We start from the raw sequence: 26,528 nt of genomic DNA, 5'->3' as shown, positions 1-26,528 counted from the left end.
TGCAAAGAGGTGGTGGTGAGACTCTGTGCTCAGGCCTCTTGTCATAATTGCTTGTCTTCGGTCTCACGTAAACATTCAGATGGTAGATATTTTCTCTGCTTTTCATGTAAATTGTGCTTCTTCTCTTGGACTTCCTGTTGTTTTGGGGGAGCACTGTTTTTTCAGTGCTGAAGAGATAGGAGTTTATAGTCGAGCCGTCCCTCAGGCCAGCCTTTGGCATTGCCTTGGAAGGAAAGCTACCTCTTATTGTACCCACGGATTTGAATAATCCATTACAGAACAAACGTGCATCAGACGGAGCATTGTCTTCATTATCCTGGCCGACTCGCTGTCTTCTCAAGAGGAAATATAAACTTGGTTAATAGTAAGGTACTAGCTCATGCCAGCATTTTTTTTTCCTTCAGATTTATGAGGAAGTTTTTGAAAAACAACCAGAAAAGCAGTTTTATTAGTGTTTCTTCTGCTTTAAAAGTATTTGCTTTTTGAACTTTATAAACGAAGATGCTTTGGATGCTAGCTGGCCATTTCAGAGACGGTGCCCTCACTCCTCACTCCTGATCCTGTACGTTCTCTGGGTTGGGCTTCTCTGCTTTGGGTCAGTTCTAATCAAATGTCAGTTTTAGATGCTTTTTCTTTTCACTGAAGTTCTTTATTTTGAAATAGAGTATTTCTCTTAGTGGGTTTCTTTTTTAGTTCATTTAAAGCTTGTGTGATTTTACTCTCCCCCTTCTTGCTCACATAAACCGTGTCCTCTGGAGGTTGTACATTTCAGATGAGACCTTGGCGTGCGCTTAATTTGACGTGAATGTATGTATTTGATGTCCTTCTCGGTGAGTGTTGTGCTGCGGGCCCCGTGGAGTTGTGCTTGCGGTCTCTGGACAGTGATCTGAAAGAAGCGTGTATTTGGAAATGTGCATCTTGAAATGACTCTTGGTGGATAAAGTGACTTTACCCTGAACATGTTCTGTTTCAATTACAGCAAGTAGTGTGTAGTGAACAATTGTCAGCTCAATTCTGTGAAAGGCAGGGGTTCTGATTTTCTCTTTGGTGATCTGAGTAGACCTTCCAGTTATTTCTTATTTTGGTCACGAGGTGGTGCAGTTTCATCACAAATACTTGAACCGTGTTAGAAAAAGGCTCCTGAGAAATCATGCCTTAGCTCAAAGTCTGTACCCGATGAAAGTATTTTTAGTTTGCATGTTTGTGGTCCTAGTATTATTGGATGGATATTCTTTTGCTAGAAATCCTGTTTCCATTTAAATTGCTGTGAAATAAAGGGGACATATGCTATGACATTCTTCGCTGATGAGACGTTAGTAGCAAAACTGGCTGTTGCTGACACTGACTTCAGCTGTAAAGAGTGAGTTATTTATTTTAGGAAACAAGGCGATAGTTTTCTGTTCCCAAGTAGCACAGTGTCTTCCAGTATGCTGGTGGGGGATTTTAGGTTTCCGATATAAAATTGTTGCTAGCAAATAACCAATAATATCACCTAAAAATGCTTGGAGATGTGTGGCATGGAAACATTATAGACTGGGACAGTGGTTTGGGAAGCATCCGAACTTCATATGTGTGTGAACTTCATGGCAATAATTATGCGTAAATAGGCCTTCTTTGTATGTACAAAGGCCATGATATGGGTAAACTATCAGAATACTTTATCTGCAGGGAAATGTGTACATGACTTAAGAAAACAGGATTCTAAGGATGTGATCGGCTCTGGCCTGACAAACATTTCCAGACTGAGTGGTCCTTACCTGCTGGGTAGTATGTTTGTGCAGTGAGTGATCTTATGGCGAATAACGATTTTACTCTTTGCGCTGGGCTCCACACTGAGCTTGGAGCCTGCAGGGGACTCTCATTTCCTCTCGCTCTGCCCTACCCCCTGCTTGTGTGTGTGTGTGCACTCTCTCAAAAAAAAGAAAGAAAGAAAGAAAGAAAAGAAAAGATTTTATTTTTACCCAAAATGCCAGTTTAACATTCACATCATTTTGTATTTATAACTCTTCCAGATTTAGTCAGTTGGGCCTGAGAAGCCATTCTGGCCTTATTTCTGTCAGTGTTCTATTTGCTGTGCACAGACGCCAGCCTGCGTGTGTAGCTGGAACTCAGGTCCCCGGCGGTGCGGGTGTGGGTGTGGGCACTGTCCCTGCAGCGCATCCCTGAGGTAGGAGGGTTGATACTCTGGTGGCCTCAGGATGAAAAGGATTAGAATTCAGATCCGAGTCAATCAGGGACTGTGAAAGACGCGTGAAGCTCAGTGGAAACTGATGCAGATTGTGCAGAGAGCAGTAAGGGGACAGAAGGGACTCTGTCCCATGAGTTCTGGAATCTGCAGCCTCCCAGCAAGTGTGGGCCCCCGGCAGGGGGACACTGAGGATGGCCTGGTCCTGCTGAACCTTTCTCGATGGTCTGGAGAAGCATGAAGACTTTCAGACGTAGCTGGTGAGACATGAGGAGGGTGTGTAAGGGAACAAGGATCTTGGAAAGCCCTGCACTGTGGCTGAGCCTGGGCGAGCTGTTGGCGTGGTCTGGCTTCTTTCTCCTCTGCTGGGAGTGGCGCCCTGGGCCGGGTCTCCCACGTCTCTGCTCACCCAGGTGGTTCGCAGTTTACAGCGGTACAGGGAGCCACAGGGGCTTTCCTCTCTCAGCTGTGTGCCCGCGTGTGACCTCATGCTCTAGGCCTGCGTTCCGCTGCTTATCCAGCTTCCGGGCACACGGGCTCCTTGGGGATGGCAGGTGCATGTTGGGACACAGGCCCTGTCCTGTGTGGAGCGGGCACACAGGGATTTTGTCAGCGTTTGGTAGAGCAGTTGCTTCCAGAATTACTTTGGTCCTGAAATTCCACGTTTCTTTGGCTTCTCTTTGAACAAAGAAATTTATTTCCTGGTAACTTTTCCCCTTATTTCTTAGTTATTTTTGTTCTTTCTAAAACACACCCATTTGTGCTCACTGTTTGAAATGAGAAATGCCTTTATTTTATTTTCCTGGTTCCTGTCTCTGGGTCGTTCCTGTCTGTCGACTTCTCACTTGAGGAGTGGCTTCCAGTGAAGCGAGCTGCTGCTGGAGGGACAGGCTCGGCTGCTGAGTCAGGCTTTCTTGGCTTCAGCTGAACCTGAGGAATCAGGCTCAGAAGGAGCTGACATGGGCAAACCGGGGCCACTGCTTTGTCCTGTTTCTCCAGGAAATGGGTTTCTGGGGCTTTTTATAGTAACGGGAGACTGAAGCTCTGGACATTAAAATACTTTGATTCCTGCTTGTAGCAGTGATGCATGTTATGATTTTTCATACTGGAGCATGATCAAGGTTTCTGGGTGGAATTCTCCGAACCTTTCTTTCTGGCTGAAGAGCCCTCCCCACCAGCTGGGACCCCTTTGCTAATTAACAGAGCCCTTGAAAAGCCGTGTCCCCGAGGCCATGACTGACAGCCACTTTGCCAGGAGCTTACATTATGTCAGGGGTTTGCCAAATTTTACAGAATATTCTTCAATCCCTTACAGGAAAAAAAAGATATTAAAATAAAACAGAAATGTGTTTATTTTAGATATGAAGTTATTTAGGCATTGTAAATAAAGCACACTGTGTGTGGACATGTCTGAATTATGCTGTGATGTGCACACTCCGTGTTACTCATAAGATGCGTTCTGAAAGTTCAGTTAGATTTTGAAACTCAGGAGTAATTTTTAAATACTTGTATTTTTGGTACTGATTAAGTTTCCAGGTAGCTTATGAAAGCTTTATGGTACTATAGAGAGTTCGTTTGCAGGGGAAAATGATAGAAAATCATGCTGTAAAAGGAACAACTAAACAGACTGAATAAAGTTAATGGTTTTATACAACGTTAAAAACAACTTCTGAAGACAAGCAGGTTTAGAAGCAGGTCAGACATTCAAAGTTACGAAGGTTGAGTCCTCTCAGCTACTTCAGAGATGCCTGACCACCACGTTCAGGGTCTAGAGGGAGTGCGTTGCACTGTCCTCCTCGTGGGGTCTTTGTTGCCAGGGTCCTGTTGGCTCAGTCGGGGTTCAGCCGACAGCGCCCGCCGCGGCTCCGGTTCTGGGAAGGCCAGCCCTCCCCACAGCCCATCCTGTGGGTGGCAGCCAGAGTCCTCCTGCCCCAGCGCAGGGTGAGCTGCTGCCATGTGGGGCTGGGGCAGTGGCACGTGCCAGAGAGGTTGTGGGTCTGATATGGAGAAGCCGCCCCCACCCCCACCCCGAACTACTTGACTACAGATTGCTGACCTCACTGCTGAGCACTTGAGTGAGGAATTTCTGCAAACCGGGTCATTCTGTGTCAGACGAGGACAGGGACGTGATCCATGGCCGCTGTCCAGGCGCCCAGTGCTCACCGCACTGTAGGCTCTCCCAGGCCAGAGCCATTGTCTGTCCTTCCCTCTCCTGACTCTGCTAGCTTCAGAGACCGCGCAGGCTGTTTTGGAGAGGGTCCCTCAGGGAGGCACGTGTGCTCGTGCCTCTTGGGCTGCAGTCACTCTCGGGGGAGGCTGGCCCTTCCACCTGCACCCCGTCACCGGGCGTGCGTTTTCATTTGTCCCATGACGGGTGGGGTTGGGGGTGGGGGTGGATTCTGCCGGCTTCTCCACCATCTCCAGCCTCCGCTTCCCTTTGTAATTACTAGCATGTTCTGGGATGTGTAAGTCTCCTATTCTTCACTTTCTGTCCGTTTTGTCACCTCTTTCTGTCATCGTGGGCTCACTTTCCAGTCTTACTCAGGGGCTGACACACTCTGACTCATGTGTTGGTGCTCGGATTGCCCCAGATTTGTCCTGCGGGGGCTCCTTCAGATTGGCGTCTGTGTCCTCACAGTCTGCCCTGTTGTTCTTCGAGTTCTTCCTTCCTTTTTGGCTCACGGAGATGTTGTAGGCTCATCTTGCCTTGCCCTGCCCCAGGCCCAAAACCAGCCATTTCTTCTCATTCCTTTTAGTGGAGGTTGGTGTCTCAAAAGCAGGATCTGCTGTTGGGCACACTCGTCCCTGTGTGGTATTTGGCTCTTGGGCCCTCTTGGTAGTCAGAGCTGCAGGAAAAGTGTGTGTATGCGTGCGCATGCCCATGTGCTCGCACACACCACGGGATCGTGTTAGTTTCCTCCCGTTCTGTATTGATAATTCCCTTCTCCACTCATGAGGAGCATGACAGTCATTCTCCTGATAGATCGCCTTAGTGAATGAACCCCCTCTCCCATTGCTGCTGATTCCCTGGCCCGCATGCCTGCCCTCTTCACCCACCTCAGGCTCCAACAAATCCTGCCGCGTGGGTGGGCTCCTGCTTACCCCTGGGGTAGCCATTTGCCCATGTAGGACTCCTTCTGCCCTGTGCTGGCTGCTGCTCCTCTTGCCCACATGGATGTCCTTACTCCGGGCCCCATGGCTCTCCCCCTCCCCACCCTGGTGCAGATGCTTTTGTGCTTGGCCTGTGTACAGGCTTTAGGACTGAGTGGTTCAGGAGGAAAAGACCAGCCACTGACTCTCTTCTGGAATGGAATCTAATCGGGGAGACCCGTGACTCTTCCGTGGCTAGCACAGTGCTAGACGTAAGTTCTCTTTAACTTGTTGCCTAGATGAGTTCAGCTCCTGGAACAAAAGTTAGAAGAGACAGAGGGAGGCAGAAAGGAACAAATGATCAAATATGAGGCAGCACTTGGCAGAATGAAATAAGCAGACCTGCATTTGGAAGGTCGGTGGATGTTCTCACGGTGCTTCTGGAGGAGAAGAGGACGTGGCGGGGGTCCTGTAGCCTCAGTGAGCCCCTTGCTGACCAGCAGGTGCTGCCTTCAGCCTCTCTCACATGACTCCTGACCGCAGGCCCTGGGAGCAGGCGCAGCCCTCTTGCCGCGTGGCTCTCTGCCCCAGTGGGGGGATTGGAGTTCAGACAGCAAGACAGATTGCAAAGTGAAGTGTGATAAAAGTGATAAGCTTCCTGACCTAAATTAATGGGATGTTAAACGAAGTCTGATTTTTTTTTTAGAGGCACTTTGGTACTTTCACAGAGAGCAAGAATGGAACCTGCTGTGGGTCTACCCTTAAAGGAGCTTTCATGTTCCAGGAAAGAACATATTGCAAGAAACCTTGGGTTCTTTTCAAAAGAACAAAAGTCGGATTTGCTTGTACCTGTGCTCTGCAGCCGTAAACACCCAAGGAAGAGGGGACAATAGCCACAACCTTTGTGGAGGAACAGGTTGACTCAGGGTTCCTGTTGTTTAGTCCAGTTGGCATTGCACATGTAGAAATAAGGAACGATGCATCGGGGTAATTCCAGGGCTCAAAAGGTACTACTCTCGGGTTCTTGGGGGAGGATGGCCTACGACAGAGCCTACCTGGATAACTAGGAAAAGCAAGCATGACACTGCTTGTCCCCTGGGGGTTGAGCACGTGGAAAGCAGCCAGGCCAGACTGAACACAGGGTGAGGATAAAATACGCAGTGGATTCTGAAGACTTAGGAAAAAAAAAAAAAAGCATATAAGATGTCTCATTAGTAATTTTTTTTTAAAGCTTATGTCTTTTTTTTTTTAAGATTATTTATTTATTTATTTGACAGACAGAGATCACAAGTAGGCCGAGAGGCAGGCAGAGAGAGAGAGAGAGAGGAGGAAGCAGGCTCCCCGCTGAGCAGAGAGCCCGATGCGGGGCTCGATCCCAGGACCCTGGGATCATGACCTGAGCCAAAGGCAGAGGCTTAACCCCCTGAGCCACCCAGGCGCCCCTCCTTCTGTCTTTTCTAGAAAAAATGGTAGATGATGGAATGGTGTGTTTCTCGGTAATTTGTGGACTTGTGTGTAGACCCATCTGAGCATGATGGGAACTTTTAGGGCATGGCTGTTATTTTTACATTAGGGGAAGATTCAGGCTTTCTCTTTCCTCTTGAGTCAGTTTTGGTCATCAGTGTCTTTTAAATTTTCAAGTTTCCTGGCAAAAGCTCTTGATAGAATTCTTTAAACATGTGCTTTATTTGTCATTTAGTTTTGTTCTGTTCTTATTAATACTACTACTTATTTGTACTTTTTCTTCCTTTTTTTTGAAGCAGTATTTTCAGAAGTTTGTCAGTCTTTTTAAACCACCCGCTTTTGGCGTCATTGGCCTTCTCTTTTGTATTTTTATTCTTTTCACCAATTTATCCTGTTTTCTTCATTTCCCTCTACTTTCTTTGTGTTTATTCTGTTGTCCTTTTAATTTCTCAGTTGGACTCTTACGTTACTGGTATTTATTTGGCCTTTTTTTTTTTTTAAGCCTTATATAAACTTATTTTGTGATTACAAGTTACTGTGTGGTTTAAGTTAGGATTTATCCCTCACCTGCCATATGTGGGCACTGTTGCAGGACGATAATCAGAAATGGCTGTGCAGTGGGTGCCTGGGGGACTTGGTTACGCCTCTGCCTTTGGCTCGGGTCGCGATCCCGGTGCCACATCTCTCCCTATCCCTCTGCCACTGCCCCCTCCTTGCACTCTCTCTGTCAAATGAAATCTTTAAAAAGGAAAGAAAAGAAATGGATGTGCAATGTTATCAAACATTATTTTCTTGGCAGCTGTTGAGATTATTGCATATTAATAGAATTCCTGATGTTGAGCAGTTCTTATATTCCTAAAGTAACCTTTGCTTGGTCATGGTCTATCATTTATCTGATGTAAAATAATATTCAGTTTACTAGTATATTTATTTATTTACTCCTAGGTTTTATTTATTTTTCAATAATATGCACATCCATTGTGGGGCTCGAACTTACAACCCCAAGATCAAGAGTTACATGCTCTTCCAACTGAACCAGCCAGGCACCCCAACTTACAAATCTTTTAAAACAGAAGTCCATGGTCAACTGACATTAGCCTGTTTTGTGTGTGTGCTGTTGTTGTTAGGTGTTAGAATCAAGATTATGTTAATTTTATGTAGTTAATTCTTATAAAAATACTTCCTGTGCCCTAGAACAGTTGAAGTCTGAGGAGTGACCTGGTTTACAGTAGTTGGGGAGCCTTGGGGCTGGATGCCCTTCCCTCCCTCTTGGAAGAAGTTGATCCTTTCTGGGGGTTTGTCTCCCGAGGGCCGCTGGTCAGAAGCAGGAGCTCACATCCTGTTCCATGGCTTGAGATCCTAGGAGCTTGGAGCCCACATGCTTCCATGGTCAACTGTTAATGACTTGTCGCAGGTTCCTTGACTCTTGCCTGCAGGGCACATGGGTCTGAGGCCTGGAGCCCTGGGAGGGTCCTTCTCTAGCATGCTCTCATGTGACTCCTTGTGCTGTCTGCATCCCATCCTCACCCCAGAAGCCATGAGATGAACACTGGGTCCAGCTACCCCATGGCAGGGGCTCAGCAGGATCCCAGATTTGTGCAGTTTGTTTCTTCCCCAGTTACTCTTTGGATGTCTGTGGGCAGTAGGGAAGAGTAGGTGTTTGTACAGAATTACAGGCCTGTTTTCCTGCGGGCCACGTCTCTTCTTGCCCTTGTTTGTGCTGGCAGTCCAAAGTTACCTGGAGGCGGGCTGCTGGTCCCTTGGGCCTGGTGGACCCATCAGAGAAAACTCTGATTTTGTTTAGTCAGAGACTTCCTGTCACCATGCATGTCCCTGCTCACATGCCACCTCTCCAGAGAGCCCCTGCCCCCGGCCAGCTTTGTTAGTCCTCCACCCCATTGCCCAGCAGGCTCCAACCCTACTTCATTTTCTTCCTGACCTCAACCGCTCACTGAAATTTTGTGGTTTTGGATTGACCGAGGCATGGTGAGCACAAGTGTAGTGAAAGCTCCGCCCCATATCTGCATCAGGTCAGAACACCGTCTGCAACGCATCATTGCCATCTTGGCCCCGCTGCTTGCAAGGTATTGGGATCTGACTGTCCTAGTTTTGAATTTTCCTCTGCTCTTCCAGTCTTTGGAGTCATGCCTTCTAGTCATCATTCTGCGGAATGTATTTTCGTTGGAAGGCTCTGACATCCTGACTTTTACGACGGGTTTGAGCATCTCTTTTTCAGTTCACATGCCAACCAGAAGGTGGGTTTTGTGTTGCCCAGAAACTGCCTTGTAGGATTGATGGTTAATTTGGATGTGATTATTTTGTCTGGTATTTTTAGAGAATTTAGGAGGCTAAATATGTAAAAATAAAATGAACCAGAATTAGAAGTAAGATTGTAGCAATAGCTTTGGTAAAAAATGATGAATATTTTAGCAGGACATTTAAAGTAGTAAATCCAATTAGTTCATAAAGGGATTGAAATAAAAAGCAAAATAATTTAATAATCCTAATGTTTCCGGAGATGATAGTGAAAAGGGAAATAAAGTCTATTTTTTTTTTTTTAATTTTATTTGTTTGGGGCGCGTGGGTGGCTCAGTCGTTAAGCATCTTCCTTCGGCTCAGGTCATGATCCTTGGGTCCTGGGATTGAGCCCCACATTGGGCTCCCTGCTCAGCGGGGAGCCTGCTTCTCCCTCCACTCCTCCTGCTTGTGTTCCCTCTCTCACTGTGTCTGTCTCTGTCAAGTAAATAAAATCTTAGAAAAAAATATTTTATTTGAGAGAGAGCATTAGTGGCAGGGGTGAGAGGGGGGCACAGAGTAAAGTATATTTTAAAACTTAGATTCTTTTGCTGTCACTGCCCGTAGCAGGGAAATGGTTATAAAATGTAAAGCGAGGGGCGCCTGAGTGGCTCAGTGGGTTAAAGCTTCTGCCTAAGGCTCAGGTCATGATCCAAGGGTCCTGGGATCGAGCCCCGCATCGGACTCTTTGCTCAGTGCAGAGCCTGCTTCCCCCACCCTCTCTCCCTGCCTGCCTCTCTGCCTACTTGTGATCTCTGTCTGTGAAATAAATAAATAAAATCTTAAAAAAAAATGTAAAGCGAGTGATCTTTAGAACCTTTTGTCCTTTGAAAGCTACTTGAAGGCGCACCTGCTTAGAGCTGCTGGTACGTTAGAACCATCCAGAGTTTTTATGAAACACTGGAGCCAGGGCCCTTTCTCAGACCCAGAACATCCATCTTTGGGCAGGGTCCTGGCCTTGGTATTTTAGAAAGTTCCCTGGGTGATTCTGACGCACAGCCGGGAACCAGAACTTCTGGTCCGGATGGTTGCTGACCCTGGAGGAGCAAGGTGGGAGGCTTCCTACCTTGTCCTTTGGTTCCTATGCACAAAGGCTGATCTTTTGAACCCCTTGGAAGACCGGGGGAGGAAAGAGCCTCTCCCTACCTGGGTCCCTGGGTGGTGGCAGTGCTGGTGGCAGTGCCCCGTAGACCCGGCTCATTCGAGGGGGAAGCTGGGCAGTTGAGGCAGATCTTGGGGTGTATTCCCGACTGGTAGGAAGTGTGCACTGCTGCCCTGCCCAGTGGCCCCAGTGTAGGCCAGTTACAGCAGCTTCTGCTTGCTCCCATGAATGGGAGAGGGGACCTGAATGGATCCCTCGCTGAACCGTCTGTCCTCCCGGCACTCCACTCAGCAGCGCTGTGGAAGGGATGCCTGCACATGCCTGCTGGTCTCTGGGCCTCTGAAACCTGCGTGACAAATACACAGTTTTAGAGAGACGAGGTCATTGCACAGTGGGATGGGAGCTTGAGAGGAGCACATCCAGGACTTGGGCTTGGGCTGCATGTGGACGTGTGGTGGGTGCTTCCATGGGAACGCAGCAGCCGGCATGGGATTTCAGCTCCAGCCAGGACTTGATTCCAGTCTTCCCGGTCTGCTGGTCTTCCGAGGGCAGCCCCCTGTTTGCAAAATGCCACTGGGTTTCTCGCCACACGTGTGCACTCAGGAGGGTGTGCGGTGTCTCTGGGGCTTCTGAGTGCACAAAGCTTTGGTTCAGGGCGGTGGGAGTCCAGACGTGCTCTTCCTCCTCTGTCGGTATTTCCGTGGTGTGTGCAGGTGCGCAGCGCTGGCCCTCGATGGTGCCAGCGCTCCTGTCCTCTTGATGAGGGGAACCCCATCCACAGGTAATGACACGACCTTCCCTGCCTCTCATCACAGTTTTCGGCTGAAAGTCTGTTTTGGCCAGCGTAACGTGTGGAGCCCCTGCTGCTCTCTCTCGGTTTCCATGTGCACTGAATATCTTTCTCCATCTCTTTGAGCCAGTTTTTGTGTCTGTAAAGGGAGAAGGAGTCTTGTCCGAAGCATACGGCTGGGTCTTGCTTTTTAGGCGTCCAGCAACTCTGCCTTTTGATTGGAGATTTGAATCCACTTGTATTTAGAGTGATTAATGATAGGTAAGGACTTGCTAATTCCATCTTACCATTTTCTTTTCTTGCTCTGCCCTTTGTGATCAGGATTTTCCACAGCAGGGACGCTTTGCTTCCCTTCTCTGTCTCTTAGGAATCGACTGCGGGTGTTTGCTTGGTTGTTACCGTGAAGCTCACATGAAACGTCTTATAGGTTAAGGGATGGTTCATGCTGATAACAAGCTAATTTCAGAAGCTCTGCCCTTTTAGTCCATCTTTCATGTTCTTGAAGTTGGAGTTTACCTCTTTAGGTTGTGGTCGTTAACAAACTGTCATAACGGAGGTTATTTTCAGGACTCTGTCCTTTTTGCCTTTGTACAGAGTGGCTGACGGCCCTTCCTCCTCATCCCCCCAGTTCTGACAGGTGCTCCCCTCTGCCCCCATGTTCCCTGGCCGTGCCTGTGCTCCTGCTCCCATCTGTGCCCTTCACTGCAGCCTGGGGACTCCTCTCAGGCTTTCCTGGGGGGCAGGGCCTCTGCTGGCCACCTCCTCCTCAGCTCTGTCTGGGAGCGGCTTTCCCTCGCCTTCATTTTTGAAGGACAGCTTTGCCGGGTCGTGTTCTCCTGAGTGCTCAGTTTCCCTCAGCCTTCAAGTGCATCGTCCCACTCCCTCCTGGCCAGGAGTCCACTGTGGTCCCGTGGAGTTCCTTGGGACAAACAAACTCTTCTCCCTCTGCCTTGAAGAGTCTCCCATTGCCTGTGTTTTTTTTTTTTTTTCCTTTTCTTTTTTTAATACATTATTTGTTTACTTGAGAGAGAGCAAGTATAAGAGAAAGAGAGAGATAGAAAGCACTGAGGCAGAGGGAGAAGCAGACTCCCTGCTGAGCAGGGAGCCCGATGCGGGACTTAGTCCCAGGACCCTGGGATCATGACCTGAGCTGAAGGCAGAGGCTTAGCCCACTGAGCCCCCCAAGCGCCCCTCTTTGCCTGTGATTTTCCAGTTCTGTTCTAATATGTCTGGAGAGGGTCTCCCGAAGTCGAGTTTGTTTGGTGAACTTGGTGAGCTTCATGAACTTGGATACCCACGCTCTCCCCAGACTTGGGACGTGTTCAACTGTTATTTCTTCAAATAAGCTTTCTGCCCCTTCTGCCCCTCTCCTCCTCCTGGTTCCAGTAATTCAGCAATTGCTTCATTTGCTGGTAGCCCCCGGATCACCTGGGCTTTCTTTTCCCCCTTCACTCTTGTCATTTTGTTTAGTTTTCCTGGGGCTGGATAACCTGAAGGTCTGTCCCGGAACTCGCATGTTCTTTCTTCCATCATACCGTTGGTGCTCTCCGTTGTGGTGTTTGTTTTGTTCATAGTATTTTCAGCTCCAGAATCTGTGTGGTACTTTCGTATGATTTTTGTCTTTCTGTTAAACTACTTATCTTTTTCACATATGATTTCCCTGATTTATTGGGTTGTCTTTCTGTGTTTTCTTGTAGCTTATTGAGCTTCCTTAAAATGCCCATTCTGAATTCTTCACCAGATAAACTGCAGATCTCCGTGTTTGGGGGGTCAGTTGCTGGGAAGTTACTGAGATATTTGGTGGTGCCAGTGTTTCCCTGGTTGTCATGTTCCTTGGAGTCTTGCGTTGCTCTGTTCGCCTTGAAGTAGCAGTGACCTCGTCCATCTGTACTCGCTGACTCTGGGAGACACATTGCCTTCTGTCCGCCCTGCTGGGGACTCTAAAGCTTTTCAGACCTTCGGTGGACATAGCTGCCCCGAGTTTCTTGCTCCCTCTTGGGGCAGAATGTTTAAGGTCGTGTGCTTTCTCTCGATCCTGCAGCCTGCCAGGGTGGGTGCTGACAGTTCCCCCTTTTGCTTTCCAAAGGGCCGAGCTAAAGCTCTTGTTTGTGGCCTCTCCCCGGCCGCAGATTCAGGCTGGCTTTGTGTGTACTCTCTGGCTGCCTGTCAAAGCTTACTCTTGCCGCCCTCAGGGGCACACATAGGGGGCCAGCCATAGGGTGGGGTTGCGTGCTGGGCACCAGCAGGGGGTACGGATCCATGGGCAAAATGTCCCTAGCAGCTCCTGGACAGATTTCTTGATGGGGTCTTCAGTGCAAAAGGACCTTTGTCTTTTTGTTGTCCTCTGAGTGTCCTGTCTGCCTCTCTCCCAACTGCTCCTGCCCCCAAGTCCTGTGGTCTGAGACAGTCGTCTGGAGAGGGTAAAAGAGATGTGGGGTCTCGTGGGCAGCGTCCTGCACAGCTGGGGAGGCCAGGGACTCCCCACACACTGTCACTCACCCTCTCAGGAGAAATCAGGAGCTGAGGTCACTCCTGGCCCTGCGCAGTGCCCCCTGGGAGAGGTGATGGAGGTACAGTCACACTGTTCTTTCGCCCTCGTCAGTGCCTCCGAACTGTGGGGTGCTGGAGCTCCCCCTCTGGACGCTGGGGCCTGTGCACAGGCTCTCTCCACCGTGGGCAATTATCTCAAATGGTTTTCCAGGACCTCCTGGAATCTAGCCCGCCCTGTCTGCAGGTTCCAGCCTGTCAGCTGGCCCAGGAGGGTCCCCGCCTCCTGACACCCTGAGCAGAGCCAGGAGGTCATCCCCCCACAGCCAGCAAGGTCCAGGGTGGGCTGGCCCCTGCCCGTTCTCAGGCCCTCAGGTTGGTTGGTTCCACTTTATGTTTCCTGTTGGGTTCCCATTTTCTTATTGTGCCCACAATCTACTCGCTCTATTTTCAAAGAAGTATAGAACCTTAAAAATCTGTAGCTAGAATGGGTTAGAAGAACCAAAAGTTCATGGTTAGGAACTAGAAAAATAACTGATTTTTTCCCCCTAAAGCATGTATTTTATTATATAATTAATAGTAAACTAGAATGTATCCTAGGAGCAAAGATGTGCATCTGTTAGCCAAGTATGGTTCTGTTTCCGTCGATGGTCAGCACTGCCTGTTACCCTGCCTCCGCGGCCTTCTCAGCTAAAAACAGCTCAGTGGCTGCCGCACCCTTCAGGCATGGCTTACTTCTCCTCTGCTTAACCAAGAAGCTGTTCTTGAACCAAGTGGGGTCACTGGGAGCTGCATTTTCTCTCAAGAATAAATGGCACATGTAGGATTCAGCTTCTCATATGACTGGACACGTGCAGTGGGCGAGGATGGAGGAGCGCGTGCCCTGGGCAGTCAGCATCCTGAGCAGCAGTGAGTGGCTGCATGTGTTCCCCCCGAGCACGGGATGGAGGCCGTGGAACAGTCCTGCCAGCTCTGCTGGGGGCTCCAGCCAGCGCAGGACCACGCGAGGCACGTAGGTCTTCATGGGGGACACGGGATCACTGTCATTCCACGATGACCACGTTGATCTCCGAAAGGTTGATAGTTTGAAACAAATGTGTATGCTGCCCAGTGTCAAAACAGACACTCAGAAGTCTGTACTTCTCTTGCACGTCAGCGATAGCCCATTGAAAATACTGTGCATGAAGTCCCCCTCGGAACTGAAAACAAAAACGTGACTTACAGGGCCACGTGTTTAATAGGAGATTTATAGCAACTATTTTGAGAAGCCACAGAATTTTACCAAGAAATATAAAAGGCCTGGAAAAAGTCGAGAGAGTGTTTCTGGATGGGAAACTCGATATGATATGTGATTTTCCTCAACTTAGTTTATAAATTTAATGGAATTCCAATAAATATTCAGGGGATATTTTGGACCTTGGCAAATAATATTCTAAAGTTCCTCTGAAAGAATAAATATGTGAGAATAGGCTTTCATAAAAATGTTTGACGGGACCAGTTTTAGGCCAGTCTGATCGTATTCTTCACTTCCATGACTTTAAATAGAGAAGGGGCTGTTGGGGCTAAAAATTTGAGTCCTATGTTTCCCTGCTGCCTGCCGGCTCTGTTAGTGGCCATCTGGCCCATGTCCGTGTTATCAAAGGTGGATTTTAAACTACTTCGGATTTTCGGGGCAGTCAGAAGGCCAGTCTGAAGAGACATCTTCTCTGGCCTGCACGGAGCTTTGGCTGTGGCCCCGGTGACCCCAGTGGGTGCCGGCTAAGCTGCCTTTCTCACACTTCCCACTCCTACCTCTCCAGAGACCCACCCTGTGCCACATGCTTGGAGGTGCCTGGCATGCTATTTTCCTCCTGTGGAGGCTTGCCAGCCAGTTCTTAGCTGTGGACGGTTGTCCCAGCAGCTGCCATTTCTGCACACTCCTTAGGACGAAGGAGAGGTAAACATCGCTCTGCCCGTGGTGATTGTTTAGCTGAGCCCCATCCCCATCTCCAAGGCTCGGAGTTCCTTTGTCTGATGCAGACCGTCAGTGGCAGAGGTGGGATGTTCCCCAGGTCCGGGCGGCCCTCACACTGCGTTCCCTCCATAGGCATGCATGCTGACCATGTCCTGCTTGCACCTGTGTGCTGGTCTGGAGGCGCTTAGGCGATCCGTGTCTCTCCTGTGGAAGGTTCTGTGTTGCAGCTGGTCCCCCTCTGCTGCCCGTGAACTGGTCCTGTGGCTCCTCTGCCGGCCACTGTCGGATTGTGGTGATGACGCAGGTGTCGCTCTTCTTATATTTTATGCACAGAAGCAAAATACTGGTGCGTGAAAACTATTTGACATCACTGGTACAACCGTTTTGGAAAACCATTTGATACCGTGTCACAGAGTTGGAGATGTAGCCTTTGGTCCACAGTGCCACTGCTCACGCGTGTCCTCAGAGTCCTGCACTTGTGTATGCTGGGACAGAAGGAAGCTTATTCATGGTTGTGCCTCCTGACCACTGTCGTAGCTGTTTTTTGTTTGTTTTTTTGTTTTGTTTTATTTTTATTGTCACTGACGACTTCACTGCTCAGAATACTCACTTTCTCTGGGCAGCTGTTGCAGTAGCCCCAGACCCTGAATCACCCGGACGTCCAGCAGCGGAGTGGGTAAACAAGTCACGGTGTATTCTTGTCACAAAATACCAACGGCGTACACGTGCTTGAGCAGGAGAGGCAGATGCATGTGGCTGTGCTCTTTGTGGTTCTGTCCATGCCGTACGGATGAGCCAGGCACGCGGGTGAGCCCAGCAGACCAGTTGCTCGAGCACACGGCGGGCAGCGTGGCGGTGGCCTTGGGCTTTCAGGACCCTGGCCAAGTTGGCTTTCTTGATTGAGGCAAAAGTTGCCGGGGTCACTCTACCATCTTGTCCCACACATTTACATTTTACGTGCTTTTCTGTGTGTGCGCAGAAGGGTTGGAGTATTCGAGGGCAGACTTTTATTTTACCATGCGCTTAAGGGATCTGGTCTGACCCACATGAGAGACGCGGTTGACATAGTTGGGTGAGCGAATATTTCTGGATGAGTGAGACACTCAGAGTGGTTATGCTGTCAGTCTCTGCGTTTCTCTTGTAACTTGGATGCAGGCATTCCTCAGTTTGTAAGGAAAATGAACTTTTGGCAGGTTGTATATAAATCAGTTTCTGAGGTCATGGGAGCATATGTTATTTAAAGCAAATACTCACGCTCTGTGATTTATGATTCCCTCCCTGCCCCTGCATTAATCAGGCCTTTGTTTATTGGGTTTGCTGAGTGTGGGGTGGAGTGCTGCTCAGGGGTGTGACCCCTCGGATCCATGGCCCTCTGCTTGTACCCAGAGCCTGCTTCCGGGAGACTCCAGGCAGGGTCAGAGGGCTAGGCTTGTAAGGCGTGATCTTAAAAATAGTACTTTCTTCTCATGAAGCAATGCGACTGAACTTGAAAGAAACAAGTGTTTTAGCTCATAGTTTTTATTTAAATGACTTAGAATAAATCAGTGTAAACTTAAAACTCACAGTAAACACAAATGCTCACATTCCTGGGGATGTGTGTGTGTGTGTGTGTGTGTGTGTGTGTGTTAAATGCAAATCCTATTAAGTCCCAGAAGTAAGTACCTGGTCCCCTGAAAAGTCTTGGAAAGTCACTTTGTCTAAAGCACAGGTGTGAGCGGCCAGCCAGCCTCTGGAATACACTTTGTCAGAGGTCATCCAGACGGAGAGCAGCTGAGTCCATAGTCTGCAGCCTGCGCCAGACAAGGGGTCAGGCAGGTAGGGGGCAGGCGGCCCCAGGAGACATGCTCTGCTGCCTCCCCTATGTGCGTCCCCCATGGGAAGGGGGCCCATGGCAGGGGCACAGTGGGTCGTGCCCGGCTCAGAGCCAAGGTTCAGGTCTTCCAGAAAGGGGTTTTGAGGTTGAGTTTCGTGGGAGTGGGTTATCTGTGTTTGTGAAGTGCAGCTGGGGAAGGGGGCGTGGCAGTGAGCAGGGGGTGTTTTCGATGGCAGAACTCTGTGAAGCAGGACATAACCGCTTCTGGTTGGTGCTGACACGGTACGAGCTTGTTCTCTGAACGTGCCCGACCCCGATCGGTTTGTCGCCGATGAGATAGCTCGCGGGAAGGGAGCCATGTCCTGGCACCAAGGGATGAGCGGGCCTGCGTCCCCCTGTGGGGCTTGCGCTCCGGTTCCTGTGTTAGGTGAATTTACGATAATGGTTAACGTTTACTGAGGGTTTACTATGTGCGAGACACTGAGCTGCTTGTTTTATATTATCCCATTTAATCTCAACCTGCAGGATAAATATTATGATTTCCATTTTATTAGGATGAACCCGAGGTACAGAGAGGTCAGGTCAGGCTCCCAGGGCCGTAAAGTCAGGAGGTGGTGAAGCCAGATCGGCACCAGCTTCGCACCTGCCGAGCACGTGTCCCGGAGCCCACACCCCAATTCCCCAGAGTCCTCCTGCGCTGCAGGCTGTTGTAGGTCCCACTTTGTGGAATGATGTAGTTTCATTATTTTTTCCTTTTCTGTTTCCAGAAATTAAGCATATTTCATATGACTCATTCCTGGGTGGTGAATATGGTAGTAGCTTCTCATATTTTACTATACATATTGAAAAGTCTATAAACCAAGGGTTTATAATGGTTATGTTGGCCTGGAAATTTGCTGATAGAGCTGTATGAGCTACATATAAATCAGCCTATCGTCAGAGAGGTGTGCTGTTAAAGCAAACAATCGTTGACTTATCCACTCCACCCTGCCACGTTCATTTAAGTGAAAGTATTTTTTTTAAATACCAGAGTTTTCGTGTTTTGTGGCTCTCTGTTTGCAGCAATAATAAAAGTCTCTCCTGACTGCCATAACCCTAGCCCAAATGCATTTTGTTTTGAATTCTTAATCCCTTAAAAATAAAGTGATAAATTTAAGGCTAGTATTCCCGAGTCTGCTTGGTGCTGTGACACAGAACAATGAGGGCGTTTGACCAGGTGACCTGGGATAGGAGGGAGCTGCGCTGCTTAACCCCTCCGTGTCATGGTCTGCCTTGTAACTCACCAGTTTTGTTGGACTTTTTCGTGATTTTGTCTCCCATCCTAAGTTCCGTGCCCCGATCTGTTCTGTATCAGACTCAACACAAAAGGCCAAACGCGTAGGAACTACTTAATAAGCATTGTGAACGGCTTTTAGTAGAACTGCATGTATTTATTTTTTAAAGGCTTATTTATTTATTAGAGAGCGTGAGGGCCAGGGTGGGGGGGGCAGAGGGAGAGTGAGAACCTCAAGCAGACTCCGCGCTGAGCATGGAGCCTGATGCAGGACTCGATTCCATGACTTGGAGCTGAAATCCAGAGTCGGATGCTCAATCGACAGAGCCACCCAGGGCCCTTGAATGGGTTTTAGAATTTTAAAGTGTTCAACTAAATTAATGAGAGATTTACTAATCTGTGTAAAGACAACACTTTTTTCCTTGAGAAATCGTTTTTTATTGTTTGGAATACATGTTAGTCATCTAGCATTTTAATTTAAAGTCATTTCTATGGCCACTAACTCTTCTTCAGCTGAACGTATCTTGAGGTAACTGTAGGTTCATGTGCAGTTGCAAGACGTGATGGGGATTTCCCATGTACTCTGTTTTCCCCACCGGCAGCATCTTGTAAAGCCACAGTACGGCGTCAGCCCCAGGATGCTGACCTTGACACAGTTGGGATACACAACAGCTCCATCACCACAAGTGTCCTTCTTCTTGCCCTCTACAACCACACCTCCTCCCTCCCTCCCACCTCACCCCTCCTTAACCTTTGGCAACCAGTAACTGTTCTCTGTTTTTGTAATACCGCCATCGCAAGGAGGTTCTGCAGATGCATCACAGAGCACGTCTTTGGAGATTGGCTGCTTTTGTTCAGTGTAACTATCTGGAGAGCCGTCCAGGAGGTTGCATGGCTCAGCAGCTCGTCCGTTTTTATTGCCGAGCAGATTCCGGGGTGTGAGTGGAGCACAGATCATTTAACTGTTCACCTGCTGAAGGGCATCTGGGTTGTTTCCAGTTTGGGGCTGCTCTGAATACAGCTTCATAAACGTTTGTGCACAGGCAGTGTGTGAACGTGACTTCTCATTCCTCTGGGCTAAGTGTCCAGGAGAAGGGTTGTGAGGTCTGATGCTAACTGCATATTAGTTTTTAAAGAAACCACCGAACTCTTTTCCATAGGAGCCGTACCACCTTACACTCGTACCAGCCGGATACGAGTAATCGTGTTTCTCTGCATCCTTACCAGCATGTGACGTTGTCACTATTTTTTTTTTTAAAGATTTTATTTATTTATTTGACAGACAGAGAGCACAAGTAGGCAGAGAGGCAGGCAGAGAGAGATGAGGAAGCAGGCTCCCTGCTGAGCAGAGAGCCTGTTGAGGGGGCCCAGGACCCTGGGATCTTGACCTGAGCTGAAGGCAGAGGCTTTAACCCACTGAGCCACCCAGGTGCCCCTATTTTTTGTTTTTTAAGCCATCCTGGCAGTGGTATCTCACTGTGGCTTTATTTTGAATTGTCCTGATAAGTAATGACTTTGACCCTCTTTTCATGTGTTTATTGGCCATCATGTATCCCCTTTGATGCAGTGTCTGTCTTTTGTTCATGTCTAATTGGAGTGTTTGCTTTTTGCTGATGAGTTTTGAGAGTTTACATATTTAGATACTAGTCCTTTGTCAGATACTTGGTTTGAAAATATGTACTCTCACTCTCTAATTTGTCTTTCAACCTCTCAGTAGGATCTTCTGCACAACAAAAATTTTTAGTTGTGATAGAGTGTACTTTATCAATTTTTCCTTTAATGAATCATGCTTTTTGGGGACAGTGTGAGAACTCTTTGCTTGGCCCTAAATTCCAAAGATGTTCCTCTAGTTTTTTTCCTAAAAGTTTTGTAGTTTTACATTTTACATTTAAGTCAGTGATCCATTTTGAGTTAATTTTTGTGTAACATAGGAGACTTAGATCAAGGTTCCTTTTTCCCTGTGGATATCCAGTTGTTCTAGTACCACATATTGAAAGACTCTGTTTCCTTCATTGAATTGCTTTTTATACCTTTGTCAAAAATCAGCTGGGCAGGAGCACCTGGGGGGCTCACCCCGTTAAGTGGCTGACTTCGGCTCAGGTCATGATCTTGGGGTCCTGAGACCGAGCCCCACATTGGGCTCCCTGCTCAGGGTGGACTCTCCTTGTCCCTCTCCTTGTCCCTCTCCCATGCTGTGCTCATGCTCTGTCTCTCTTTCAAATAAATACCAATTAAAAAAAAAAAAACAACCTGTTGGGTATGTTTGGAAGGGTCTTTTTCTAGGTTCTTCATTCTGTTCCATTGGTCTGTGTGTCTGTCCTGCCAGTACCACACAGTTTTGATTGATATAACTATAAAATCCCGAAATTGGATGGACTGATTCCTCCCTCTTTATTCTTTTCTAAAACAAATGTTCTAGCTATTCTAGTTCCTTTGCCTTCCCATATAAATTTTAGGATAATCTTGCCTATGTTTCCAAAAAATTTGGTTGGGATTTTGATAGGAATTTTGTTAAACTTGTATATCAACTGGGGAAGAATTGACATCTTTACAATATTTGAATCGTTCAGTTGAGGAACATGGTATGTCTTTCCATATATTTAGGTCTGCTTTGATTTCTTTCATCCACATTACGTAATTTTCAGTACACAAGTTCTGTACATACTTTGTTAGATTTACACCTAGGCATTTCTCTCTTTTGTTTACATATACAGTTGTGAATGACACTATTTTTAATTTCAGTGTCCATGTGTTGACAGTACATAGGAATATAACTGATATTTGTATGTTTTATCTTGTCTCCTGCCACCTTACTGAACTGACGGGTTTATGAATTTTACCGTTCGTTGCTCCCCCTGTTTACTGAACAGTTTGTGCGTGCCAGGCATCACGTGAGGGCTTTCTGCGTGCTTGCCGAAGCCCGGGAGGCAGGGGAGCTGGCCTCTTGGCAGGTGGGTTAGTCAGTCACTCCATTTGTTCATCAGACAAATATCTAAGGAGAACCTCTTGTGGGGGGATGCAGGCGGGGGCTCCTGCCCGCCCGGAGCTTGCAGCCTGAGGCTGGCGTTACCAGTAACGCAGATGGTTGTGTCACTTAATAAAACCAGTTCATTAGTTATACGTGAATTAACAGTGGCTGACTCAAACTGTGAGTGGGTGAGGCAATGACACCCTAGCCAGCCTGATGGAGTGGGAGCATCATGTCCATCTCCTAGGAAAGGTTTTCCAAGAAGCCAAACTACTCATTGCTTCTCATCAACTTGCATCAGCTTCTGAAATTCAGAGAGGCCTGTGATAAAAGCTCACATGAAGAGAACTCCTGGCCAGAACTGAATGAAGTTCTCAGTTGCTGCTGTCTCTTTTCCTGCACCCCTCTGGCCCCCATACCTGTGGTTCCCACCAAGGGCACCAGTCTGCCTGGGCCCCCTGACCAGCCCGCTCTGTCCAGCCCTTCTTATTCAGCAGGCCCGCTGCCTGGCTTGGTGCTGTCCATTATGTCCTCCTTTGCAAACCTCCCATCCCTTCACTCCCACACCAGCAGTTTTCCTCCTCTCTGAAGGGTTCCTTTCCCCCTTTCTTGGGGAGATGGGTGGCAGAGTCCTTTGAGATGGAAAGGAGGCCTATGCAAGGACTGAAACGCAGTGGGTCAGGGCCACTTTCTGCCAGTCTGTCTGGGAAAATCATCAGCGTCCCGCAGCTCTGGTAACAGTAACTATAGTAAGCTTCTGGCCAGTTGGAAAAGAAATCTTGCTACATAGAACTGTGCCCCTCTGACAGCCTTCCAAGTGAAGACCCCTGTACCTCTGAGAAGAAAAGGGATGGACCGTCACTTGGCACAGTGTTGGTCCCCGCACCACACTTGGTACCTCGGGGCTGCTGCTGGCTCGAGCCAGTGCGGTCCCGGCTCCCATGACTCTCTACCCTCAGCAGGTCCCCGTCCTGCCTCAGGAGTGAGGATGCTTCCTTCTCTGCCCGTTTTCCCCACTGACTGTAGGAGAAGTCGCTTGTCTTTGAGTCTGCATGGAAGAAGGAGAAGGACATAGTTTCCAAGGAGATCGAGAAGCTGCGCGTGTCCATCCAGACCCTGTGCAAGAGCGCGCTCCCCCTGGGGAAGATCATGGACTACATCCAGGAGGATGTGGACGCCATGCAGAATGAGCTGCAGCTGTGGCATAGCGAGAACAAGCAGCATGCCGAGGCCCTGCAAAAGGAGCAGAGGTGGGCAGGGGCTGGGGGCGGGGGTGGGTGCTGCTGAAGGAGCAGAGGTGGGGGCGTCGGGGGCGGGGGTGGATGCTATAGAAGGAGCAGAGGTTGGTGGGGGCTGGGGGGGATGGTGTTGCAGAAGGAGCAGGGTGGAGGGGTTGGGGGCGGGGGGTGCTGTTGAAGGAGCGGGGTTGGGACCCAGGGTTGGGGGCTGCAGAAGGAACAGAGGTTGGTGGGGGGCCAGGGGCAAGGCTGTGCAGAAGAAGCAGAGGTGGGCAGGGGTGGAGGCTCAGGGAGCCCAGGGGGTTGCCTCCCAAGGAATCCCCCTACCCCTCCACCTCCCCACCCCCCACCCCAAGGAAGTGTTTTCTTTCTGCTTTTGTATGGCACAGGGCACGCCTTTGCAGCCTTGAGGAAAGTTATGGCGTTAACGTTCACACGCAAGTGGTACAGGCAGTAAACAATATGGGGAACTTTGCAGTATGGGAATTATTGTTTTATGTGTCTTACCAAAATCCCCAAAGTTTGGTAACTGTTTGTACTTTGAAAGTATTTTAATTTTTTACTCTGAAAAGAAAGAAATGCTGGTGAGCCCATTTTGAAATAGCTACCGTAAAGGAAATATAATGACTATAAAAAGAGATTTATTTGGGGGAAATGTTTGATGTTCTATGTTTGTAATCAGGGAATCTGGAATGCGTGACGCTTTATTACTTGTTGTCCAGAAACGACCTGAGTGGACCCAGTGCTCATTTGCAAGCCCGGCGATAAAATGCTGTGTGATAAGAAAGCTGCTGTCTTTATTATCAGCCTGCTTACTCCTAAAAAGCCCTTAAAAGTTTAAATGTCCAGCATTAGAAGAGTTAGGAAATCTCCGAGAACTTTTTGGTGCCGAGCCCAGCATGGTGGTTTGTCGGCCCTTCCTACAGTTGATTTTAGGTCTGAGAAGTAGCACCCAGATGCTTCTTCCTTAAAGAACCTGAGTTCGCTTTGTGGTAGGATGGTTGGAAATCATCACTCTTCATTTATTTTGTTTGTTTTTTATATAGAGTCTTTTTAAAGATTTTTATTAATTAGAGAGAGAGAGAGAGCATGCACATGAGCAGGGGGAAGGACAGAGGGAAAGTGAGATGCAGACTTCTCTCTGGGCAGGGAGCCTGACTCGGGGCTCGATCCCAGGACCCTGAGACCATGTCCTGAGCCGAAGGCAGATGTTCAACTGACTGAGCCATCCAGGTGTCCCCATCACTCTTTTTTGTACTTATTTTGTATTTACATGCTTAAAAAACTAAAGGAGAGGCCAGTTTGACCTTTGCTTTCCCAAATATGTTCTAGATCTTTACTGGCAGGTAACTCGGCACTGAAAGGCCTCATGCCTGGAACTTGTGAGTCGGAGGGGGCTGGGTAGGGAAGCCCTGGTGGTTGGACGAACCTACTTAGGGGAAGGTGGGGTTCGTGTCAGGCTGCCGGGGCTGTGGCCCTTGTTGGTGGCTGCGCTGCTCCCCTCCCTGCCGTCCCAGGGCTCTCTGCTCTATGTGATGTGAGGCTTTAGAAAAAGTAGGCCACTTAGTAGATTGGCATGTTTGACTTTACTTTTGGCTGTGGGAGGGTAAAATAATGTTTTTCCCAGGTGTGAGGATCTCATCCCTTTATATCCTTATCTGAGTGTGTTTATATTTTTACCCTTTTTCTTTGGATGCTGCGAATAACTTACTTTTGTCATCTTTGATTGTTCAATCAAGAAGCCGCTCTAGGGTGCCTGGGTAGCTCAGTTGGTTGAGCGTCTGCCTTCAGCTCAGGTCATGATCCTGGAGTCCTAGGATAGAGTCCTGCATCAGGCTTCCGGCTCCGTGGGGAGTCTGCTTCTCCCTCTGACCTTCTCCCCTTTTATTCTCTCTCTCTCTGTCACTGGATAAATAAAATCTTAAAAAAAAAAAAAAAACGAAACAAAAAACAGCTCTAAGCTGAGCCTGGTGCTCATGAGCCCCTGTGTTGTGTCCCACCAGCATCACAGATGGTGCGGTCGAGCCCCTGAAGGCGGAGCTGGCGGAGCTGGAGCAGCTGATCAAAGACCAGCAGGACAAGATCTGTGCCGTGAAGGCCAACATCCTGAAGAACGAGGAGAAGATTCAGAAAATGGTCTACAGCATCAACCTGAGCTCGAGAAGGTGAAACTCACATGTTTCCAAAGCTGGAAGTCCTCCTCAGTCTGAAAATAAAAAGGAAGATAGAACGTCACTACTCTCTCAGTTCAGTTTCCTGAGAAAATGAAGCTTTCCGTGTCCTCCCTCTGAGGTGCAGAGCTCTGAAAACACAGGCACATCCATGTGTTGAGGGCCATGTTCTGCTAGCAGGGGTGTTGCCTACCGTGCAGACGTGTTCTCTGCATCTCCGCGCGGCCCGTTGTGCTCAGGGCCATGCCAGAAGTCGCTAGCAGGTGAGTGGGGGTGGCACACGAGGAAGCCGTGTCCTCGATTTTGGGTTTTAGGGCTGGTGACAGGACCCTGAAGGGAGTAGAGTGAAGGGTGGCTGCCTTCTGACGGCACTTACAAACAGAAATGGGGCCTGACCACGAGTCCGCTCTGTTTTGAGTTCATTTCCCCTTGGAAAGGTTCATTTCAGTCTGTATCTTTATAAGGTACACCTGAGTTTTGTTTTTTTTTTTAAAGCTCTTTGCAACTGTGTATACCTCTTTGTCATTTTCTCATTCGTCCCTACGGCCTCTTGCTTGTGTTTGCAGCCTTAAAGTTCATATATTTAGGAGATTTCAGTATGTCCTTCATGGACATTCAGCCCCAGGGTTTTCCCCATGTAGGTAGCAGTGAGCTGCTCTGGGCCTGTACTTGCCTGGGCCTGTGGCCTCGATGTCTTTCCTGGTCCTTCCTGTAGATGTGCATTCTAGAGAGGCCTGTAGCTTGAGGCAAACAGCTAAAGGAAGACTTCAGGGGACATACCAATTTGCAACATTTTTTTGATGTTACCATTTTTTTGGAAATTATTTTGTAAAGCAAGGTTTTTTTAGAATGTGGTTTATATTAAGTTTTTCACTCACATTTGATAATTGTAAATACTAAAAAAAGTCTGAAGTTTGTATATAAGGGATTCCAGTGTTTGGAGGCATATGGTTCATAAGGTCTGGGTCCGATACTGTTATTTCTAGACACTTGTGGTGTGAACCATGCAGTGCCATTTAAATGTTAGAATTGCCTGAGAAAGTTCTGCTTCTTTTAAGTCTTAGCACAAACGCACAGATTAGGTTTCCTTACTGCAGTTTCCAAAAGAAATCCTTTTCTGAGGTGGTTATATGATTTTTCCAAGCTGAATCAGTTTAACGTCAGATTATGAAACTCTGCTGTTTTGACACATTGGTAACTTGGTCATTTCTATGCTGCACGGTAAAATTGATCAGATTGTACTAAATGCATTACTGGAGGCGGGAGGGTGTCCGTTAACGAGTTCCCCCATGTACTTGTCTCTCTTCTTCTGATTTGAATGACTTAGACATAACCCTAACTGGACTGTTTTGCTTCAAGATGTGTTTGCCTTTTATGAATTTGTACATACGAATAGGATTTTTGCATTGCATACATTTTATGTGAGTAAAATTTTGTATGAAGTAGTTTATCAAATTGTATCATAAAATTTATTTTTATTTTATACATAAATCATTAAAAACAGTCACATATTTTTTCTATAAGTGTATGGGTTGCACAATTCAGTTCACAGCTAGAGAAAATATAAGCATTTGGATTTTTGTATTTTCACATGTATATTTTATTTTTCTTGTGAAGCAAGTTCAGGGAAATTTATCTTTTCATTCCTATCATGACACTTACCATCTTCTGTATAAATTAAAGTTTTATAAAACTGAT

At 47.9% G+C, this 26,528-nt stretch overlaps 1 protein-coding gene across 3 annotated transcripts in view; it reads left to right on the top strand.

The window, feature by feature from the left end:
• Positions 1 to 26,528, top strand: part of TRAF3IP1 (TRAF3 interacting protein 1) — a 58,234-nt gene extending 31,706 nt beyond the window's left edge. For all 3 annotated transcript variants that reach the window (XM_080798765.1, XM_080798764.1, XM_080798766.1), the window contains 2 exons: positions 22,448 to 22,671; positions 24,663 to 26,528. In XM_080798765.1, the coding sequence (XP_080654891.1) occupies positions 22,448 to 22,671; positions 24,663 to 24,828 (390 nt within the window). In that variant the 3' untranslated portion in view covers positions 24,829 to 26,528. The remainder of the gene's footprint in view (positions 1 to 22,447; positions 22,672 to 24,662) is intronic.

Source organism: Martes martes (genome assembly GCF_963455335.1).
Source record: "Martes martes genome assembly, chromosome: 3".
NCBI classification, from domain to species: domain Eukaryota; kingdom Metazoa; phylum Chordata; class Mammalia; order Carnivora; family Mustelidae; genus Martes; species Martes martes.
Note: the sequence above shows the minus strand (reverse complement) of the source record. Positions and strands in the feature narration are given on the sequence as shown.